This window comes from Dreissena polymorpha, chromosome 11 (assembly GCF_020536995.1).
Source record: "Dreissena polymorpha isolate Duluth1 chromosome 11, UMN_Dpol_1.0, whole genome shotgun sequence".
In the NCBI taxonomy this organism is placed as follows: Eukaryota; Metazoa; Mollusca; class Bivalvia; order Myida; family Dreissenidae; genus Dreissena; species Dreissena polymorpha.
In genome coordinates, this window is record NC_068365.1 from 47,745,875 (window position 1) to 47,767,988 (window position 22,114).

At 34.2% G+C, this 22,114-nt stretch overlaps 2 protein-coding genes across 6 annotated transcripts in view; both read right to left on the reverse strand.

Moving 5' to 3' along the window:
* Window positions 1-940: 940 nt before the first annotated feature.
* Window positions 941-10,939, reverse strand: LOC127851857 (c-Myc-binding protein-like). 2 transcript variants are annotated; one of them, XM_052385812.1, is made up of 6 exons: window positions 10,785-10,939; window positions 8,007-8,079; window positions 7,449-7,497; window positions 6,379-6,508; window positions 5,329-5,364; window positions 941-1,854 (listed from the first exon to the last, which is right to left on the reverse strand). In XM_052385812.1, exons 1-6 carry the CDS (start codon window positions 10,797-10,799, stop codon window positions 1,804-1,806), a joined length of 354 nt encoding a protein of 117 aa, XP_052241772.1. In that variant the 5' UTR covers window positions 10,800-10,939; the 3' UTR covers window positions 941-1,803. The 2 variants fall into 2 exon arrangements, with proteins under 2 accessions (XP_052241772.1, XP_052241774.1); XM_052385814.1 differs by lacking the exon at window positions 5,329-5,364 and having other exon boundaries at window positions 10,785-10,938.
* Window positions 10,940-15,166: 4,227 nt separating this feature from the next.
* LOC127851819 (bromodomain and WD repeat-containing protein 3-like) overlaps window positions 15,167-22,114 on the reverse strand; it is a 69,126-nt gene continuing 62,178 nt past the window's right edge. For all 4 annotated transcript variants that reach the window (XM_052385733.1, XM_052385734.1, XM_052385732.1 and 1 more), the window contains 2 exons: window positions 19,450-19,584; window positions 15,167-17,079 (listed from right to left, as the gene is read on the reverse strand). In XM_052385733.1, coding sequence (XP_052241693.1) covers window positions 16,145-17,079; window positions 19,450-19,584 — 1,070 coding nt within the window. In that variant the 3' untranslated portion in view covers window positions 15,167-16,144. The remainder of the gene's footprint in view (window positions 17,080-19,449; window positions 19,585-22,114) is intronic.

Below are 22,114 nucleotides of genomic sequence, written 5' to 3' on the forward strand. Positions count from 1 at the left end.
TCCTTACCATGTTTTATAAAGGAATTAATAGCAACACAACTCATCAACCAGTATTCTTCCATTAATGGGGAACAGTGTTCACAATAAAATCTACTAAAAGCACTCCTATATTAGCTTACCTGAGCCGAATGTGCTTTTGTGATCACCTTTTTTCATCATGGATGAACACTTTAATTCTAACTATCGTTTACCTGCTGTGTAGATTTTTACCAAATGCTGATCATGTTTTGCAAGAATTTTCAAATTGTCCGATGAATCAACAAGTTACAGTATTATGCCAAAATTTACCTTTGACACCATAAATATTAACTTTACCTTCGAGCAAGGAATAAAGGTCTTGCACCTGACACGCCCATAGGCAAATAGTGAACACTTTGGCTCAGAACATCATCAACTATCAGCTCATTTACACAGCAAGTCTTGAGGTCCCACCATTGGTCAAATCTTGATGAAACTTGGTGACTTTGTTGTTGTCTGCCATTAAGATAGTTATTCACAAATTTCTATCACAATATCACAATTTTTAAAAATATTTTTATATGTTCTTAATTTTTTAGTGATACCATTTTTCTAATGACTCTTACAGTGACCTTGACTCTACCCACCCTTGAAATACAAATGGGTTCAGTGCTTTACAACAAATAACGAGTTTCAATACACTGTTTTTGATAGAAGTGTTGGAGAACAAGTATTACAATTTTAACCTGATCACTGACAGTTTGAACGAAAAACTCTTACAAAAACATGTTTTTTAACTGAACGCAGAGGCTGATGACAATAAGTTTAAGATTAATTTTCTTTGAAAAACTGAGCTTGAACAGCAGTAATATCTTTCTTTCAATTTTTTTTATCAATTCCAAGAATCAACCAATAACTTTTTAAATAACCAAACAACTGTGCCAAAATTGTCTGTTGTAATGAGAAAATCAGAAAATACAACTGCGCATTTTCATTTATTAGTTTATTCACAACAATGTAAAGATATACTTATATCACATATCTCTTTGACACATTTTAGTTTCATCAACAACCAAAATAAATAAAATATTTTAAGATAATTTGAAATGTGATATCCCCTTCAGACTTCAAACACAAACATAAAATACCCACAAAAAGAATTATCACCCAAAAATGCAACAGTGTTTTTATATAGATACCAGTTGCACATACATTGCCAACCTTGGAATGACAGACATTATAAATTGTTAAATAAAAGATTAAATATGACAGAAAACAAAGAAATGACAAAAGAATCTGAAAATAATAATAAAACATTACCTATGTTATACCATACATACCTCATCTAACAACCATAAAGACCTGCTTATTACTGACAAACTCTAACAGGGAGAATACCATATCACAGATCTTTAACTTTCATAAATACATCTATACATACAACATGAATGTTCATTCGGAAGGACACATCAAGTGTTTCTGGTAAAAAGCAAAACCAATCAAAGGCAAATAAAACACAATTGTTCATTCAACATGAGACCTATTTAAACACATGGAATGGGCTTTGTTTCAAAACTTTCTTTTACCAAAAAGCTACTCAATATTAATAAAAACAAAAAGAGCGGTCTAAAATTGATGCTTAAATTCACTTTTAGGTCGCACATGTAAATATAACTGTTAAGAACACAAAATAATTTGATTTAATCCAACTATATGATGATCAAAACGGCCTTAGCAAAAAAAACAGAACAAAACATTCCAAAATATTCACATGTTCACAATTACAAACAAAGGAGAATGTTGGGACGATAACGCGATGAGTGGTTTCTATGGTTGCCATGTTAACTATGAGTCCGGGGCCTGCTCCTCACCCTGCGACGGCTCGTACTGTTGCAACTGAAAGCACACACGTCAAACACATGACTACATACATGAATATGGCCTAGAATTTGTAAAAGATGTCAAACAAGCATATGCATCATTGAAATGCTGTAGAGCCTGTATTCTGGGTAGAACCAGTAATCTTTAGATCTCCCTTTAAGACCCTGAGTGTTAATTCTCCCCATCCCATGGACCATTGGACCTGATTGAGAGCATTTCAATAAACCTTAGGTTTTTGATGCAATTGAGTTTAAATAAATAGGTGTTTAATTAACACTAAACAAGCATGTCTATAAATGGCATAGATGGTTTAAGTTCTATCAGCAGTTAACTAGGAGTAAATTCAGTCTCACATAGAGTTTAAGTGGGTTTTTACATAACATTGATAATATGGGGCTTAACCACAAGTACATCATGTAGTGTATGCACTGTTTAAATGTTTCATATTGTAACACTAGATGAACAACCTTGTGTTCACAGAACAAAAGTTACTGGAGTGTAGGTTCAAGATGGACTTGAGCCTTGTATTTCAGGAAATATTCATGAAAAATGTGGATCTGTTCAATCAAACACATAATTATAATAAACAATTATGAACTCCTCTTGGCAGATGTTTGCAACCTAATATAGAGATTGTTGACAAAACTCTAAATAAATTCATATTATTGTATCTTAAAATATAGCTATTGTTGAAATGATTTTCTGATTTATATGTAATCTCAGACAGTTGATCAGCTAAGGATGATCTTAATCCTGTTGCTAATCATGTGAACATAAAGTTAAAGGTAATTGAATGTACAGAAGTTTTGATCTGATGTTTAAAAACACGTATAACACTAAATTGTCATAAGATTTGCATAGTTTGGTTTTCATCTACAAAGTATTTAATACACCCTAGCCTGATCGAGTCACGAGTGTGTAGTTTGAACATGTGGTATTATCTGGTGCATGCATGATAATAAATGCGTAATATACACAAATATGCTGACTGCAGGTAATATTTTCATTACATGTACATATATGGGTACAAACAGCAAATTATAAAAGTTAATTTTACTTTTGACACAATAACAATTTTCACCTAATTAAAATAATTAAGTTACACAACATATGTTTATTGTACATCTGTTAAAATACAATCTGAATATTTTAATGATACAATCATATTTATTTTTATAAAACATTTAACATTGACAAATTCCATTTTTAAGTTGACTGTTCTACAATTTTACATATTAATCATTACTTTTCAATGCATTAAAAACACGTATTTCTCATTTTTGACAAGTATGTAAAAAACATGAAGGACCAACAAATGTTAATTCTTGTATGTAATACTTTTGAGTGTGTCTCTGACAGAACCGGCTAAATGAATGTGCATAAAGTATTTGCCAGTTTAGCCTGTGAAGTCTGCACATGTTAATCAGGTACAACACTTTCTGCCTAGAATGGATTTTGGGTTAAAAGAGACTTTCTTTAAATGAAAAATTTCCTTTAAGCGAACGGTCGTACAGGATAAGCATGAGCAGGCTGCACTGAATAATCTTGGAAAAAACTTTACGCAGATGCTTTAAGTCCAGTTTTCCCAAACAGTAACTAAATTGTGTATTTATGGCTGGCATAGATAGCCCAGTGGTTGATCATTTAATAGAACTTAAATTTACAACAATTTACTTAATACCCACATTCCCAACTACCACAAAAAGTATCTTGCTTTGAAATTAAATAGAAAATTCACTCCAAACAACTAAGGTATAAATTAAATATTAACAATAAAATAATATTAAAAAGGAATTACTTTCATATGAATAATCTTTTTTTCTTTGCATATATAAAGTATAGATGTTTATATGAAGAGCATACCATCCACAATTTGAGATAAAATCAAACCATATCAATTTTGAAATACAGTACCTAACTTCATAAATATGAAGCTAAAAGAATCACTCCAAACATACAAAATGCTTTCAGATGAAAAGAAAATTAAGATCAGAATTAAAACAAAATACATGTAAATAAACTAAAACAACATAAATCACAAATTCAGTTAATGATAATAATATCAAATGCTATCACATAACAAATCACTTGAAAAAACAAACTAAAGTACATTTTAAAAGTAAAATAACATGTATTAGTTTTATAATGAATCATTTTACAATCATAGTCAAAAGTATTTTTGTTTGCAAAACAAAAATAACTCAATAATTATAAACAATTAATGTGTCTACAGTTGAGAATTCAGTATAACCGTGAACTGACATTCCATGTAAGTTAAATACATGTACAAATACCGGTAATACAAAGACTGTTATTGAATATACCCGGTAACCTTGGATAACTGCCACAAATATCTTCCATAGAACCAGAATAAAAGGTGAAATAAATAACAACTGTTAGTGCGTATGGTCCTGGTAATGACTATCATTACTGTTCTAAGCAGTCCAGGTCCAGTTCAGTTAAGCCCTTGTCTTTTAAAACAATGAAAATTATGTTGCTCTCTCAAAACAAATCGAAAAGGAAAACACTGATAAGTTATCTTCAATAGATTTTCATAAAAAAATAAGATTATCAAGGTGTATTCAAAAATTCGTATCATGATGAAAAATTATAAAAAAGTAATGAATAGTTGTTAAAATTTATGTTGTCATGTTAAATCACCAAAATGGAATGTATGGTGGCTGATTTCTGCAGACTTTATTCTTAAATAAAGCAAAAACCAAATGCCAAGGCGCAGATTTTTTTTTGTCACATTTGGATTGATTATAGTCATTTTGGCTTCTAGAGTGTTCAAACACCAATACGCCAGACAACAAAATATTTTTTTCAAATGCAACAATAAGACACCCACAGTCCCAGACGACAAAACACAGGCTCAAAGTTGGTAGAAATCAGCCACAATAAGAATGCAAATATGCACAGAGCAAGGCAGACTACTGGTACGAGAGAGATTCTGAAAGAGAGGACATTTCACACACTGAATGGGAGTCTAATACTTAAATCAACTGAGCCTTGTTCTGGGGAAACTGGGCTAATTGCATGTGCAGTCTGCACAGGCTAATCTGGGACGACACATTCTGCTTAAATTTGATTTTTTCAATAAAGAGACTTCATTTAACACTTTACCACTTAGATATGTATTTTGACGTGTTTGTAGTCCCTAAGAAAGTTAAATTTAGTTTAAGACCTTTCTTACTAGATTCAAGTTTTTAAGGCTTTATTTCCAACTCTAAGATACTGATGAGAAGCAAACAGCATGAAAACCTGTACAGACTGCGAGTTACTCGCAGGCTGTTCTGGTTTTATGCTGGTTGCAAAAGCCCTTTCCACTTTGCTTGTTATGGTGGAAAGGGTTTAACGAAAAATACTATTAAAGCAGAAAGTGTTGTCCCTGATTAGACTTGCAGACTGAACAGGCAAATATGGAAAGACAATTTACACACTTGCATTAAGCCCAGTTTTCCCAGAACGAGGCTCAACTAATCTTACTTTCTTGGAAGTTGCGTGTTCTTGTCGAGCCTGTAGCTGTTTTCAGTGTAATGTTTACTGGTTATTAGGTGTCTTTGTTTATTGAGAATATAGTCAACACCGATATATACATTTTAATCATAAGTACAATTTTTCTTGTATAATAGAGATCATTCTTTGACAGTGCATAAGTTTTTGCAACTTTACACTAGCTATTGAATATGCATTCTTTACTGAAACATGCACACAACAAATCTATAAATCTTCAACATACAAGTACTCCTTTAAACTAGGTTCTACTATGATGCATGCTGAGGCAACTTTATAACAACCATTATTAAGCTAGCCAAGGCAGGGATGGAAATTAGTGGTTGCCCATGAATTTTGGCCTGGGCAACTCAAATTCAAACACTGGGCAACTTGCTTTTTATGCTTGAAACAATTCAGTACAATTAAACATTTAGTGAAATTGGTGACTGTGAATTAATAATAAGTTTAATAAAATTCATTTATCAAAGCTAATGAAATTATTTAACTCTGACTTATATTAGGACATAACACACAGAAAGTTTGTCAATTAAGCAATGCTGTTGTTAGTTATCTATTATTTCATTTAAAGAAAGTCTTATATACACATGACACTACATGTACATCGTACTGGGCTCTTTAGTCTTTAGCTGGGCAACCAAAATACTAAAGATGGTTGCCTGTGTGGGCAACCAATTGTAAAACATTAGTTTCCACTCCTGCAAGAAATTTATTTAATTAGCTCTGAAATCTTTTGTAAAGCTTTTCACTGATAACATTATAGATTCATCAAATTCCATACACATTGAAAGCATTTTTTAAATAATAAAAGAATCATTTAAGATTTGTCATACAGTAATGATACATCATTAACACATGCACACTTAAAACTAACCATATTTAAATCGTATTCATCTGATTGAAGCATTCATTTTATTCAGTGACAATATAAGTTGCAAAAACTCTGCCACACACTCTGTCAGTCAAAATCAAACAAACATTGTAGGTCAAATATATACATCAAGTATACTAAGCTTCCCTTACCTTTGCCCTATATTCCTGATTTTGTTCCTCCAGTTGCTCGCATTTCTGCCTAAGTTCGGTCACTTCCAGTTTGAGGGCCTCGACATCAGCAGTGTCAGGACCAGATGCACCGAGGTGCTGCTTCAGAAAACTGGGCACAGTTAAGAGGTGGAATAGTTTTAGTCATAAACGCAGAATTGTATCATGATACATTCTGACCTTTCTACTGAATAAAAAATAATATTTTTTAAACTATCCCGATTATGACCTCATGGTTTATTTAAAATGTATTTTAAGTGAAAAATCTTGCTATTTAGCCTATAAATATGGCTAAATAAACCTGATGAACTATGACCAGCGAAATTTTAGAAAAATTCTTACTGAGTGTTGCATTCAATAAACACATGTCCCCAGTGGAAGCCTTGTGTCTGTATTGATTCATTGTCCCAAATGATTAAGTCCAAAAAGGGGTAAATTTCAAGTTTGAAATGATGTCAGATGATGTGGGAGTATTGATAGTGTTCATAGATAACATCCATAAACTTAGTCGAGATATGCAGCAAGAGCTGTTGTGATGCTTGATCAAACTCATTATTTTGGTTAACCAAGAATCTGGACCTTCTGAATGACATGTGTAGTCGAAGTCTAAAAATAAGTAAATGTCAACGTCATAATGAGTAAAGATGATGTAGGTGTGTTGACAGAGTTCAGAGACATCATCCATGGAAGTTTTAAAGCTTTGTCAGAGGCACCATTATTGATGTAAAATGGCAAATCATATCATTATGGGTTTACCTAGAATTTAGACCTTCTGAATAAATGCAAAGAAGTTAAGTGTCAAGGACAAAATGAGGTAACCTGTTGAGGATGTCATGGATAACACCGATGCAGGTTTCAAAGTTTTGTAGCAAGCAGTTCTTATGTAAGATGACATGTTTCAATTTGGGTAAACCGACAGAAACATGAATGAACAAACGGACAGGCCAATCAAGATACGCCTTCCCGCATATGTAGTAGCTGGGGGCATTAAAAATAGAAGTAATGATTAGAATAATAAATTCAATAAACACATAAACCACTTTCAAGGATACTCTAAGGCATTGTTTGGCTTCTCTGGTTCTTCATACAGTCCAACAAGAACTGAAATCACAAGCAGTAACAGATGCATTATTGCACACAGTGCAACAATTATGAAATACAATTTATAAACAGTTAAAACACTTAACTGTAATGTTGGTTTGTTCAAGTATTTATATATTTGATGTTTATGCTATATTAAACAGTATAACAAACAGTCATATAAAAAAAACTGAACTGTAATGTTGGTTTGTTCCTGTATTTATATATTTGATGTTTATTTTATATTAAACAGTATTTCAAACAGTCATATCAAAAGGTCCGTTAAAATCAGACTACTCCAGAACTAAGTGCCCATAGTTGACCTATACCAGTTACTGACAACTGCCCTTATTGAATCAATGGCAGAAAAAGAGTGGCCTAACAAGTTTCAGTGTCTCTACCAGACATGGCAGTACATGATTTCTCAATATAAAAGGTTAAATTAAACAGATTCCATGAAAATGTATTGATATAAATGTCAAACAATAAGTGCATTGGGGAAATGTGAAAATTGTGAAATTCAGAGTCACCTTTGGTTAGTGCATCCAACACTCCGGCCTTCTCCAAGTACTTCCTGAATTCTTCTCTTTTAGAGTCAGCACCCTAGAAACAACATATCATCAAATCAATGTTTCATTACACAAGATGCAAAAATTTCAAATTAGACAATGAGTGACCGTAAGGATGTAAATAAATTGTTCATACAGACCATGCAATACAAAGTTCCAAGACTTTTTAAAGGAATGTCCATTCAAGGGAGTATTTGGACCATATGCTTTTCATGTGTTTGATGAAACCATGTGAAAGACAAGACAAAGCCACAGGAAATGAGCTTGGTCCTGCAACTTTTGAAATATACCGAACCTCATCAAATTCCATCAAAACCAGGCTTCGCGAAATTGGAAAAAATCGGCGATCATCCAAACAGGCATTTCACAAAATGTGCCGGTCCGAAGAAAATTTAGCCGGACCAAAAACAAACAGCAACACAACTATGTACATAAAAAAAAACGTTTTTCTCTGAATTCCGTAACGAAGCATGGAAAGCGTGTGTGTATTAAATTTCCGTTAAATGTTTCTTGGTAAATTTTAATAGAATTATATCGCGAAGAATGTGTGGGGTGTTGTGAAAACACGCTTAGCGGTTTTACTGACCTTGTGTAGACTGCGATGTTTCAACAAAAGGGATTAAAATGTGCGAAAGCAGTTGCCGATTTTGCGACTGAGTTTGAAGTAGGTGTTGTGTAACCAGTTGGCTTTGCTAATTGTACGTAACAAACTTATTGCAAACATGAAAACAATGAACGATTTCATTTTCATGATGTAGTAAGGGGTTTGCTCTTCGAATTTACAACTTTGAAAAAAATATGGTGTTTTTGCATTCATTTTAACATTTTGCCGGTCGCCAGGACCGACATTCTTGTTAAACCTGCCGGACCAAATGGAAATCTGCCGGTCATGACCGGCGGACCGGCACTTTCGCGAAGCCTGCAAAACTTTTTTTAAATCAAATAAAAGGGAATGATGTGAATTCTTTAATTCTAATCTACATAATGCAAACGGTTAAGAAATTCTTAGAATAATAAAATGAGGATTTATATTATTTTATTTGATAAGAATATGTAAGGTGACATGACATGACAACAGTACATTTTTCTGAATCGGTATGGAAGATCAACTGACCTGGCAAGCCAAAGTGTATTCCATGTGAACAAATCTTGAACTATGGATCCTGTGGTAACCTGTTTTTAGTTTAACACTGTGACAGTGTATACCATATTTTAAAGGTAAAGACATTGAGCGCAAATGAAAGATTGCCGACATCGTTCACAAGGATTGGATCACATATTGTTTTGATCATTGTTAACCTTTAGCTGCAATAATTAAACTCTCAGCTTTATAAACCAAAGGGTTGCTGAGAGTTGCAAGGCGCTGTCTATTGTTCAAAGGTGCAAAATTTCATTACCACTGCAAAGGCTAAGGAACACTGACACTGCATAAACTTATCAACGTTTACGTGTCTTAAGCACAAACTCATGCAAATTACTTTTTTATTCTTTTGTACGCTCTATCCACCATATTGCGGACTGTTGTAGTGTTGCCAACAAAACGTGTCGCTATGGGTTAGGTCGCATTACACCAATATTTTCCACAGTGTGATATTTGATGTACCCCCTGAGTCGATAACAAAGTTTTGAGTTGTCGAATATTTACACTGTTTAAAATTTCAAGATGAAAATGACAGCAAGAATAGTGTGTTAAAATATCGTGTTTTTTAGGCTGCATGCAAAGGATAACGTCTGTAGGCTGCCATTCAGGTAAACTTAATGTGTTTATGAAGTTTATTCATCGCTTTCCTTAATTGACAACGAACAACGTCTGTTAAGTGATGTGCACGAAACCTGTGCGCAGATTTGCGATTGTGTTTATAAAGAAGTGCATATGGACTCACAGAGCTGCCATAGCAAAAATCATCTAAGGCTCTGGGAATACATTTATATGAACATTGTTTACCTTGCACAATAATTAATATGTTAAATGTGAAGAAACAAACGGTTATCAAATTTCATAAATAAATCAAGCAATGAATTTTAAGATGGTGTTTATTTAAATGGCTGTTCAAGGTTTGTCACTGCATTATCCACGTAATTCGTATGGTAAAAATCATTCGAAAAAAAATTCGGGGCAATTGCACTTTACAGGTACGCAACACTTAACACCAAACAGCGTACCCTAACCCTTAACACATTACTAATGCAACACCTGATAATCCTTTTTATCCAATATATTTCCTAAGTATCGGGGGCTACCGCCCCAAAATGCCCACTTTGTCGATAGTGATAAACAACTGCGTACCGGTAAAGTGCAATCTAGCCTAATTTTCCTCCCTTCGGACTTCATTTCAATCACACCCCTGTATCTATAGATATATCAGCATATATATAAACTGAAAACAAGTCTATTACTAATGACATGTGCTACACTTATTAAGTTTTGACTGAGGCTAGAAAACAAGAATGAACATGCGCTTTAACCGATAGAAAGCAATTTATTTACGAAGCAGAATTTATTTCTGGACAAACTAACTCATATTTAAAAAAAGAATTAAAGAAATAATTATAAATGAATAAGAGAATTAACAGTTAAGAGACACTCATAAGAATTATCATTTTCTGGCAAAATGTCCGAATAATTTATCCGAAATTGATCAATTTAATGTTTTTTTGGTAGTTCTGTGTTTATTTTTCTTAAACACTTTAAGAACAATACAACAAACACAACAGTATTTCCATTTGTAGAACACTCACCCTGTATGCTGTCATGATTGTAGTGTGTTGTTGTTTATTAATTATACGAATAAATTAAATAAATTGTCGTCTGGCAGGAAGTCTGCGTATGTTTGGAGCACCTGCTGAGTTGCTAGATAAATTGCGCATGCGCGTAATTCATGAGGCGAAAAAACAATCTCTCACGTGCAATGAATGTAATGTAACCGTCTAGCAAGAATTTTGTCAAAAAAACTACACAATTTATGAGCACTCTTGATCAGCAGACGATATGGAAGACTCAAATTCAATAAGCAAATCATAATAGTGTTTATTTGAAGAATCCCAGTAGATATGATCAATCAGCAGAAGTACCACTTGACCATCCGTGTTTATATAAAAAGTATTTTATCACATTTTCAACGCGACATTGACGGTATAACACCTTATGAAATATACTAGCCTGTATTCAACACTGTGGGATATACCTGTCGCGTGCACGGACTATTTTTTACTTTACCACTAAATGATTTTTCATAAGAAATAAAGTCGAGAAAACTTTAGCTTCAAAATTATACGACCTTCAACCTTTAAATCTAGTCATTTGACATAAATTTTCGCCATCCGTATAATGATGAATCAGCTGAAAATGACACTTATTGCATCATTCCCCCCCCCCCAAAAAAAAAAAATTGACTATTTATTATAAACGCAACTTAATTCACATGTACATGTACTGTATATCGACATATTTGAATTGTCAATTTATCACAGTTTTCTTATTTCGTGTAATGTGCATTGTTTATAACCCATGCATATACTTTTGAGATTTAAGAATGTACAACAAGCCATACAAATATCGCACACTTCATAAATAATCTGCAATATTTGCTTTCCGATTTAATTCACGTTAGGCATAGAGCTGTGTAAAGTATAAGATGGTAAAAATAGCACCACACTGGAATTTGGAACGTCCCATTTTGTACACGGGTATTATCCACTCATTTATTTGTTGTGAAATGGAATGTTTTCATTCTTTGTGTATTTATATATAATAAATTATTATATTATTATTTATATATTAAATTATTTTCTTGTTCAATAAGCGCACTTTACCATAGACAAATAAAAAAAGTGTACAAGTTTAAACATAATTAGATCTATGTTTGTATGCAGACATCTGCAAATGCAACCGAGTTTACCAACGGCTATTATTTGATAAACTGCTCCGGTTCATTTTAACAGCAGTTATGTAGAGTACATGACGTAGCGTGTAACGAAGAAGAAAGTTTATTGAGTTCGTAAACTCATTTGAATATAGTGATAGGAAGGCATAAGGGTCTTTATTTACATCATTTTGTCAGGAAGCAATCGCCGCCATATTGGATTTTGATCATTTTCTTTCGAAAATAAACTGAATTATAGTATAGTTAAAATCTTCATTTTGCGGTCGTAATGTGTTACAATTCGGATACTGCTTAAAATTGAATCGAGGCATATGTAGTTCTTCTTGAATGCTCTGAGCTTTTATGAGTACATACGTACAGCTCATAGGACCCGGAGGGTCAATAGCTGGGAGTTGGATTATTGCAACTAGAGGCATATGGTGATATTTTTACTTGTTTTACAGTTTGTGTGTGAATTTTTTAAAGACTATTTTGCGTACCAGAACAAATACATTTATATCACTACGCATGGTTACATTCGTTAGATTTTAAGCGCTTTTAAGACTGAATTAAAATTATTGTTAAGGTAATTAGATCTATTTATGTTAAATGTCACGTTGAAAAAAATCAAATGGGATAAATAGAATAATAGGATTAGCGTTGAATACAGAGAAGTTTATGTTGCTCGGCTCGAACACCGAAGGCTCGCGCTCACGGCGTTCTAAGCCTCGCAACATAAACTTCTCTGTATTCAACGCTAACCTAGTGTTCTCTATTTATTTTATGTCTATTATACAGTTAGTTATCCTTGTAATGTCACAAAATTTTACGATACCAACAGAACTGTCCAAATTATTCAATCGTATCAAGTGTGTTACGCTTTATAATTTTCAGGTTTTTAAATCGTCAAAAGATGCATATAATGGATATTTTAGAGCATGGTAAATAATCAGTATTACTGTTTCCTCACAAACTGTGAAATATCATAACAAAATTGATAACTGGCAAATCTGAATTATTTTTTCAATTTATCGAAACGTGAAAAGATCCCTTTAATGCATTTACATTTTTTAATCAGAGATCTATTATTAAACATGCATATTTATATTTTCGTTTTAAAAACAAAGTTTTTTATTTTAAAATATACACCTATAATGGAAGAAATGTATTTTTCTGAATGTTTCCTTCAATACTCAGCATGCACAAATGCGCATTTGATATGTAATTTGCGTTTAAAAAATACTTACACAATTAATACACTTTTTCAGTAAAGTATAAACAGTATATTTTTAAGTGAATCCATACACTTTTTAGTAAAAACTGTCGTTGAAGTACGATTTCACATTAAGTATATATTGCCATTACTGTCTCCTTTTATGGGAATTAAACACACTTTTTTCAAGGAGTTTGTTGACAGAATCTTTGTTGTTACGTTGAAACAAATAAGTAAAAGTCTCAAAGCTTATCTTATAAACTCCTCTTGATAACATTTATTTCAAAGAAAGGTTCTATTTCTATATATAGCTAAATTAGCAATCAAGCTGGTATTAATTTGTAGAGGATTGCATGTTAGTGTATTCAATACAGATTAGATTATATACCAAGGATTAGAAAATAAGTGTGGGTGAGTTCATGAACGTGCATGTATTGGACACTTACCTGAAATTCTATTCATTCCAATATTGATTTTGATGTGTTGGTGTTAATTATAAATGATAAACCAGAGATGTGTTCGTCAGAAACACAACAATGCCCACTACTGCGGCGCTTTGAAATAAAATTTCTATTTATCATTTGGCAGGTATAGAAATCATCTCCCTTTAAACGAACCGGGCAGGAGGGGGGGGGGGGGGGGGATAGTCTGTAGACAGTCAAAAATGACCACCAAGTCAGACATCACTGACAACCAAGGCCTGTGGTTTTATCAAAGAGATCATAGCCAGAGTTCATCATGTATCTATGGACATAAGTTCACAGGTATGTAATGAACCCTACCATTCACAAATTAGTACAGGAAAGAAATGATAATTATATCATTTTAAAAAACCTTTGACAAATCAATCATTTGAGTTATAAATAATCAAAATAAAAAATCTGTACAGTAACTATGAAAAGAACTTAAATTCTTGGTAAGGAAATATATAATCTGAGATTTATAACTATATAAATTACTTCCCTTGAAAATAATTGTTTCTAACAAATCTCTATTTTTTGTAGCAAATAATTAAAAGCCACTCGTGACTGTAGATTCACCACTCAAAATGTGCAGCTCCATGAGATACACATGCATGCCAAATATCAAGTTGCTATGCTCAATATTGAATAATTATCTCCCTTTAAAGCTTATTCCTTCCCTTGGATTTGGATTTTTGACCTTAGACCTTGAAGGATGACCTTAAACTTTTACCACGATGTGTTTGTCAGAAACACAATGCCGCCTACTGCGCCGCTTTGATTTATTTAACAAAAATATAACATTTGGCAGGTCAGACAATTATGTCCATTTAAAGCTTATTACTTCCCTTGGATTTGTTTTTTCGACCCTGTGACCTAGTTTTTGACCCGGCATGACCCATATTCGAACTTTACCTAGATATTGTCTAGATACAACTTCTGACTAAGTTTCGTAAAGATCGGACGAAAACTATTTGAATTAGAGAGCGGACACGAAAAGTGTAACAGACTGACAGACAGACTGACTGACAGACTGACTGACAGACTGAAGGACAGTGAGAAAACTATATACCCCCTATTCTTTGAAAGGGGGCATAAAAATGGCAGAAAACTGACAACACACTGTTAAAAGATGACATGATATTGTGAAAGAAACAATACTGTTCACAAAAGATTTGTCCAGTCAATGCTGAAATAAAGCTAAGTTTATTCCATTGGAGTTTACATTATACATTATTTTAACAATGCCCCCCCCCCCCCCTCCCCCTCTGATGATGGGAGCTAAATTCACACATACATTTCAATCATGCTTGTAAAGGCATAGACCTTTAACATCATATTTACATCATGACACGAGTCTCAAGTGCTATGGAGACAACATTTATTACATTTCAGTTATTTTGTAAGTTTATTCCAGTTATCTTGTTCATGTTTTATTTCAGTAAAATACTGGCATTAACTTTTATTTTTCTACAAATTAGAGGCATCTTTAACTTGTTGTAGGATATTGTGTAAGATAACGTTGATCAATTATTGAGCACTTATTTACTGATAAAAACCATCAGAGATAATAATGAAACAGTATTTAATTCACTGTTTTATTCATATCGAAAACAATGTTTTATAATTTGACAAGTATGGTTGTGTTTTTGATCAAGGATAGATGTGAAACTGTTGTTAAACAACATTACAAATCATTAAACAAATGTAACAGTTCAAAATTTTGGCTTGGCCAACGACTAGGTAACAAACATAAACATTCTATATTCTATTGGCTGGATTTAAATGACCAATCTATTACTAATGATACATTACCTCCAAGCAAATAATGAATACGCATACAAAACTGGAATTTCAGGTAAACAGTGTTTTCAATAAAATTTTGTGTTACTGGTTGATAGTTATTATGAATTTGTTCATTGTTCACAAGAAACCAAAAGGTGTGCCAGTTACATTTTAAAAATATGAAGTAAGTTGAAAACATTTAGCAGTATTTTTTCTTTTGTTGCAAAATGTTATTTTTTACCAAAAACTGTGTTGTTGCATAGAAACTTTAATGTTAAAATTAAAGAAATAAGTCAAATTTCCATTTTGAAGGTAACGAATTACAAATCAGTCAATTTAGAAAAACAGCACTAACCATACAGGGCAGTTAAAATAAGGAACAAAAACGTTTTCTTTCACTGCATACCTTCAAAATTGTGATTTATGGATGGCCAGATTAAGAAACAACCCTTTATGTTTAAGCAATATGTAAAATAATGAGTAAATTATTAACAATGTAAATGCAATAAATAATTAAAAAAATGTAGAAAGCTTCAAAAATTGCTGACAAAGAATATATATATATATGATGATAACAAAACCATTTAGCGATTTTTTTCTAAAATAATGGTTAATATGAACACAAAATATGCCAAACAGGCTAAATTCATCTATAAAACATTCTTCTTTATCCAGAAATCAAAACAAAAATCATATTTATTTCCAGGACCACAGAGCAAAAATGGGGAGGGGTATTGTTAAAAATGCAGCTGATAATTCTGATTATAAGATTGTCAATTAATAAAGCATTGCCCGCGCCCTTGCTGTTGGCTTGCGCAAGCGACCTCTGCTACTAACAGTCACAGCAGAAGTAGTACCAGCATCACTGTCTGAATTACCACTTTCTTCATTGTACTTCACAGTCTGCTTTCCCTGATTTCTTGTGCTGCGACCACCTCCCCTAGACCCGTTTTTCGATGCATAGTTGGCAGAAGACGGTTTCACGCGAGACCGTTTTCTTGGGGGACCAGAGTCACTGTTCTCACTGTCTTCTGAGCTCACTCGTCTCTGAGGGGGCACCTTTGAACCTCTAGTTCTTGGCACTGTCTCGTGAGGATCACTGTCCGACTCCCAACCTTCCTCAGAAACTATGGAAATCTCTGAATCAGACTGCGTCTGTTCAATGTCAGATTGTTCAGATTCAGAATTCTTGTAATCTCTGGCTGTCCTGCCACCTCGTCCCCCTTTTTGTCCATTTTGAGCAACTTTCTTCTTGTTTTTCACGTACCTTCCCTTTGCCTGCTTGCCCTTTTTCCTACCAGGTCTACCTTTTCTGGCCACAGGTTTAGAGTCACTCTCCTCAGATTCACTAGACTCTACTGATTCACTATCCTCCTCATCATCATCCTCCACATCATCAATATCTTCTCTACCACTTTGAGAAAACTGTTTTGAGGTAACTGCAGTGCGTACATCTTCTATCTCAGTATCACTACCACTAGATTCCTGAGCAATGGTCACTGCCTGTTTGTTTGAGCATGTTGGTTTCTGAGATCGTGAGTGTTTTGCCCTGTCAGATATCACAGATTCATTATCCTCATCTTCCTCATCAGACATGAATCCTTCATTGGTGTATTTCTTCATCTTGATGGTTCCTGTCCGGGCCCTTGTAGAGTAGCCAGACTGAGAAGTCTCATCTGCACCTTGATCTGATGTCAATCGTTTTCTCGCACCTGTACAATGTCAGTGAAAGTAATGAGTCCTGGTGCATTCACATTTTGTCTAGAAATTGTTTCAGTATGGTCAAAAAGTCATACTCCCATTTAAGTATAACCAGGATTTTTTAGTAAAATTTGTAGGTGAAATTCCCTGCAGGTGAAATTCCCCATTCCCTTTGTAAATATAATAATGATAACACTTTTATTCTCAATTTTAAAGATAATCGTTAGCAGAAAATCAACACAACACTAATTTCCCAATTTTAGTCAAAACAAAGCTATTTTTTGAAATCCCCAGGGCTGCAGCCCCATTTCCAAAATTGTGGGAAAAAAGGTATAACAATGGTTATCTTGCTTCTTAAGCACAGCCCTTATTACCTCAAAGTAGTATCCCAATTAATAAAGTTAATAAAAACATTTCTTTTGAAATAATGCTTAATTCTGAATTAATACTTAACATTTCACTAATGGATATTTTTAATACCATAGTTGAAAGGCAGTGGAAAACTTATTCATGAACAAGAGCTGTCACCATAGAATGACTTATGCCCCCTATAAACGCTTGATAGAAGTTATGAGCTTTTTCCGAAACCTAAACGCAGATTTCAAAACCTAAATGCGGACCCTAAGTTCAAGGTCAAGGTCACAGGGGTCAAAATTTGTGTGCGTATGGAAAGGCCTTGTCCATATACACATGCATACCAAATATGAAGGTTATACCTCAAGGGACATAGAAGTTATGAGTATTTTTCAAAACCTAAACGCAGATTTCGAAACCTAAACGCGGACCCTAACTTCAAGGTCAAGGTCACAGGATTAAAAAAAAATGTGCGTATGGAAAGGCCTTGTCCATCTACACATGCATACCAAATATGAAGGTTATATCTCGAGGGACATAGAAGTTATGAGCATTTTTCGAAACCTAAACGCAGATTTCGAAACCTAAACGCCGACCCTAAGTTCAAGGTCAAGGGGTAATAATGTGTGTGCTTATGGAAATGCCTTGCCCATAAACACATGCATACCAAAGATGAAGGTTATATCTACAGGGACATAGAAGTTATGAGCATTTTTCGAAACCTAAATGCAGATTTCGAAACCTAAGCGCAGACCCTAAGTTAAAGGTCAAGGTCACAGGGGTAAAAATTTGTGTGCATATGGAAAGGCCTTGTCCATATACACATGCATACACAATATGAAGGTTATATCTCAAGGGACATAGAAGTTATGAGCATTTTTCGAAACCTAAACCCAGATTTCGAAACCTAAACGCCGACCCTAAGTTCAAGGTCAAGGGGTAAAAATGTGTGTGCTTATGGAAATGCCTTGTCCATATACACATGCATACCAAAGATGAAGGTTATATCTACAGGGACATAGAAGTTATGAGCATTTTTCGAAACCTAAATGCAGATTTCGAAACCTAAGCGCGGACCCTAAGTTAAAGGTCAAGGTCACAGGGGTAAAAATTTGTGTGAGTATGGAAAGGCCTTGTCCATATACACATGCATACCAAATATGAAGGTTATATCTTAAGGGACACAGAAGAAATGAGCCTTTTTCGAAACCTAAACGCAGATTTTGAAACCTAAACCAAACCCTAAGTTCAAGGTCAAGGTCACAGGGGTAAAAATTTGTGTGCGTATGGAAAGGCCTTGTCCATATACACATGCATACCAAATATGCAGGTTATATCTCAAGGGACATAGAAGTTATAAGCATTTTTCGAAACCTAAACGCAGAATTTGAAATCTACACGCGGGACCGAAGTTCAAGGTCAAGGTCACAGGGGTAAAAAAATTTGTGCAAATGGGAAGGCCTTGTCCATATACACATGCATACCAAATATGAAGGTTATATCTCAAAGACAAAGAAGTTATGAGCATTTTTCGAAACCTAAACGCAGATTTTGAAACTTAAACGCGGACCCTAAGTTCAAGGTCAAGGTCACAGGGGTAAATTTTTTTGTGCGTATGCAAAGGACTTGTCCATATACACATGCATACCAAATATGAAGGTTATATCTCAAGGGACATAGAAGTTATGAGCATTTTGCGAAACCTAAACGCAAAGTGTGATGGAAAGACGGACGGACAGAAAGATGGACAAACAGACAGACGGACAGTCCGATCACTATATGCCCCCTTTTCTTTGAAAGGAGGCATACAAATAATTGAAACAATGCTTGAGTGGAACATTCAGTAAGTAAAACTTCCAAGTTGGCTGAAATAACCAATTACATAATTATCATCATTAATACGAAAATTGCACATGCTCAAATATTTTATATAAACTTTTGTATATCAAGTGAAGAATTTTTTACACTAACCGCATTTATACTTCACTTTTAAAATAACTTCAATCAAAACACAAAAGTATGAATACCTTTCTTCTTGGGGGAATTTCTCTTTGGCTCAACTTCAAAGTCATCGTCCGTGTAGTCTGGTTTTGGATCAGGAAAGTCTGGATTCTCCCCGTCACTGAACCTGTAGTCAGCATGGCGACGTACTGCTCTACGCACTGTCAAGTAGCAGCAATGGTTTGTGATTGGATTATGCGCATATTAGCCCCGCTCAGGGGAAATTCAGCTTAATCAAGAGCGTAAAGTTTTGTCCCTGATAAGCCTGTGCAATCGGCACAGGTTAATAAGGAACAACACTTTCTGCATAAATTGGATTTCATTCAAATTGACTTCTTTAAACAAAATGTTCTATAAAAGCAAAAAATGTTGACCATGATTTGTCTCTGCTACTACTACACCGGCTAAACTGGGATGACACGTAACGAAAATGCATTAACCTCAAACTTAAATATTACACCTGCCTTTTATTCAGGAAGTTCCACAACACAACACATATACTACAGATGAACACTGCTATTCTGAAGTAATTGCAGGGACCGTCAAAAATAGTTTAAAATAAATAAGTTACCAATTGAGATTTTGTGTTGTTCTTATAATAAACTTACCATTAGATTTAATATTATGAAACAGGTTACATGCAACCATAGTTATATATCTGTACGCAGATATTAATATTCCTAAATTTAATATTGCAGAGACTGCAAACATCATTAAATTTTGCTGTTACCCAGTATTTAATGTAAATATTCAAAAAGTAAACTCAGACCAGTACAGAAAAATGACTTTTTGAGCACTTTGTGGGATAAGAATCTAACAAGAGCACCTCCTTGTGGGTGCAGACCGCTCATTTTTTTTTCTTTTTAAAGGTGTAGGGACCTATCTCAATTTCAATCACAAAAGAGGGAGGGGTGGAGTGGAGGGGGTTGTATAGTGTGGGGTGTGGTCATTTATTACATTATCTTCCAAAAATGCCCCAAAAATATTTATTTATTTTTTTTTGGGGGGGGGGGGGGGGATTCTTAGGGTGGGATGGTTGGACGGTATTTCAAAAATAAAATAATAAAAATAAATATTAGTGTTTTTAAACCATGTTTGTAAAAAACAAGAGATGTGTTTGTCAGAAACACAATGCCCTCTATTGCGCCGCTTTTTTTTTTTACTTTTGACCTTGACCTTAAACTTCCACCACTCAAAATGTGCAGCTTTATGAGAACATCGCTTTGAATTTTTTTTTTGACCTTTGACCTTGAAGGATGACCTTGACCTTGAAGGATGACCTTGAACTTTCACCACTCAAAATGTGCAGCTTCATGATAACGCCGCTTTGAATTTTTAAATATTTTTTTTAACACCTTTGACCTTGAAGGATGACCTTGACCTTGAAGGATAACCTTGACCTTCCACCACTCAAAATGTGCAGCTTCATGATAACGCCACTTTAAAATTATTTTTTTACCTTTGACCTTGATGGATGACCTTGACCTTGAAGAATGACCTTGACCTTGAACTTCCACCACTCAAAACAAATTTTTTAAATAAAATTCATTTTAATTATTAAATACTTACCTGTTATCGTATGCTTATACTTTCCAAGGGGAAATAACTCATCCGGAATTTTAACTGGGAATCCGCCACCTCAATACCGTAATACAGGCCAGGTTAAACATAGTGCAATGCAACCTAGCCAAAAATCGGTAACCAACCCTCAATATTCTTTCAATATATATACAAAAATATTAATCGAATAGCGGGGTGGGAGGTGGGACTTACCGATAACAGGTAAGTATTTAATAATTAAAATGAATTTTATTTAAAAAATTTGTTTTAATGTCATAAATACTGACCTGTTATCGTATGCTGATTTTGCAGCTGCGGTGGGAAGGTTCATATATATTTTCCCAACACAGTAGAACCCATAAACAGGGTTATCAGCAGGGATCATATTTTTGTCGGTTTTGTCGGTTCTAGACCGATTGAGGTCATGAAAGACCGATTGAAAATCCCAAACAGTCGGTCTGATTCTGTTTGCTAAAATTCCCACGTCATGAAATCGATTACACAGTGCACACCCTAATTACATTCTTATCTCGATTATGTGTGATAAACCATTCGCTGCAGTCTCTAAACCGGTCAGGACCAGATTTTTGCACGTCAGCCGACTAGTATCAGAGTATGGCCCCAAGCAGCGAAGATTCGCGCGGCTGTGTATTAGTCACGCGTGAATAACCCCGTGTCAATATCAATCGATAATTTCACTGGCTTATACCTAGCACAATCGGTCCGTAAGGTGTACTCGTCCAGGACACGGATTGTATACTAGAGTCCGTGTAAAGGATAAAATCGTTGACAGTTACTTCGGAGATACAAACCTCAATGTTATCCTCGTGGAAATTGTGCATTTCATGCATGATACAGTAAACTGTCATATAAACAAAGAAGAAAAACGGATATTCTGCAATAATTGTGGGCGGACCTTGTACACTGAAAGCACGCGCTGTAATTAAACAAAATATGCCGATACATTTTCCACTAGCGTAATAATTCGGCAATAAATAAATAAAAGTCGTGGATCTGATCGACAGAACAGCCGAAAGTTATTTTTATGGGCGGAACTTTACATTGTCTAAATCTTCAGTAAAAATCGTGTTAGAATCGAAATAATTCGTGTTCTTTATTGTTTGTTGTTGA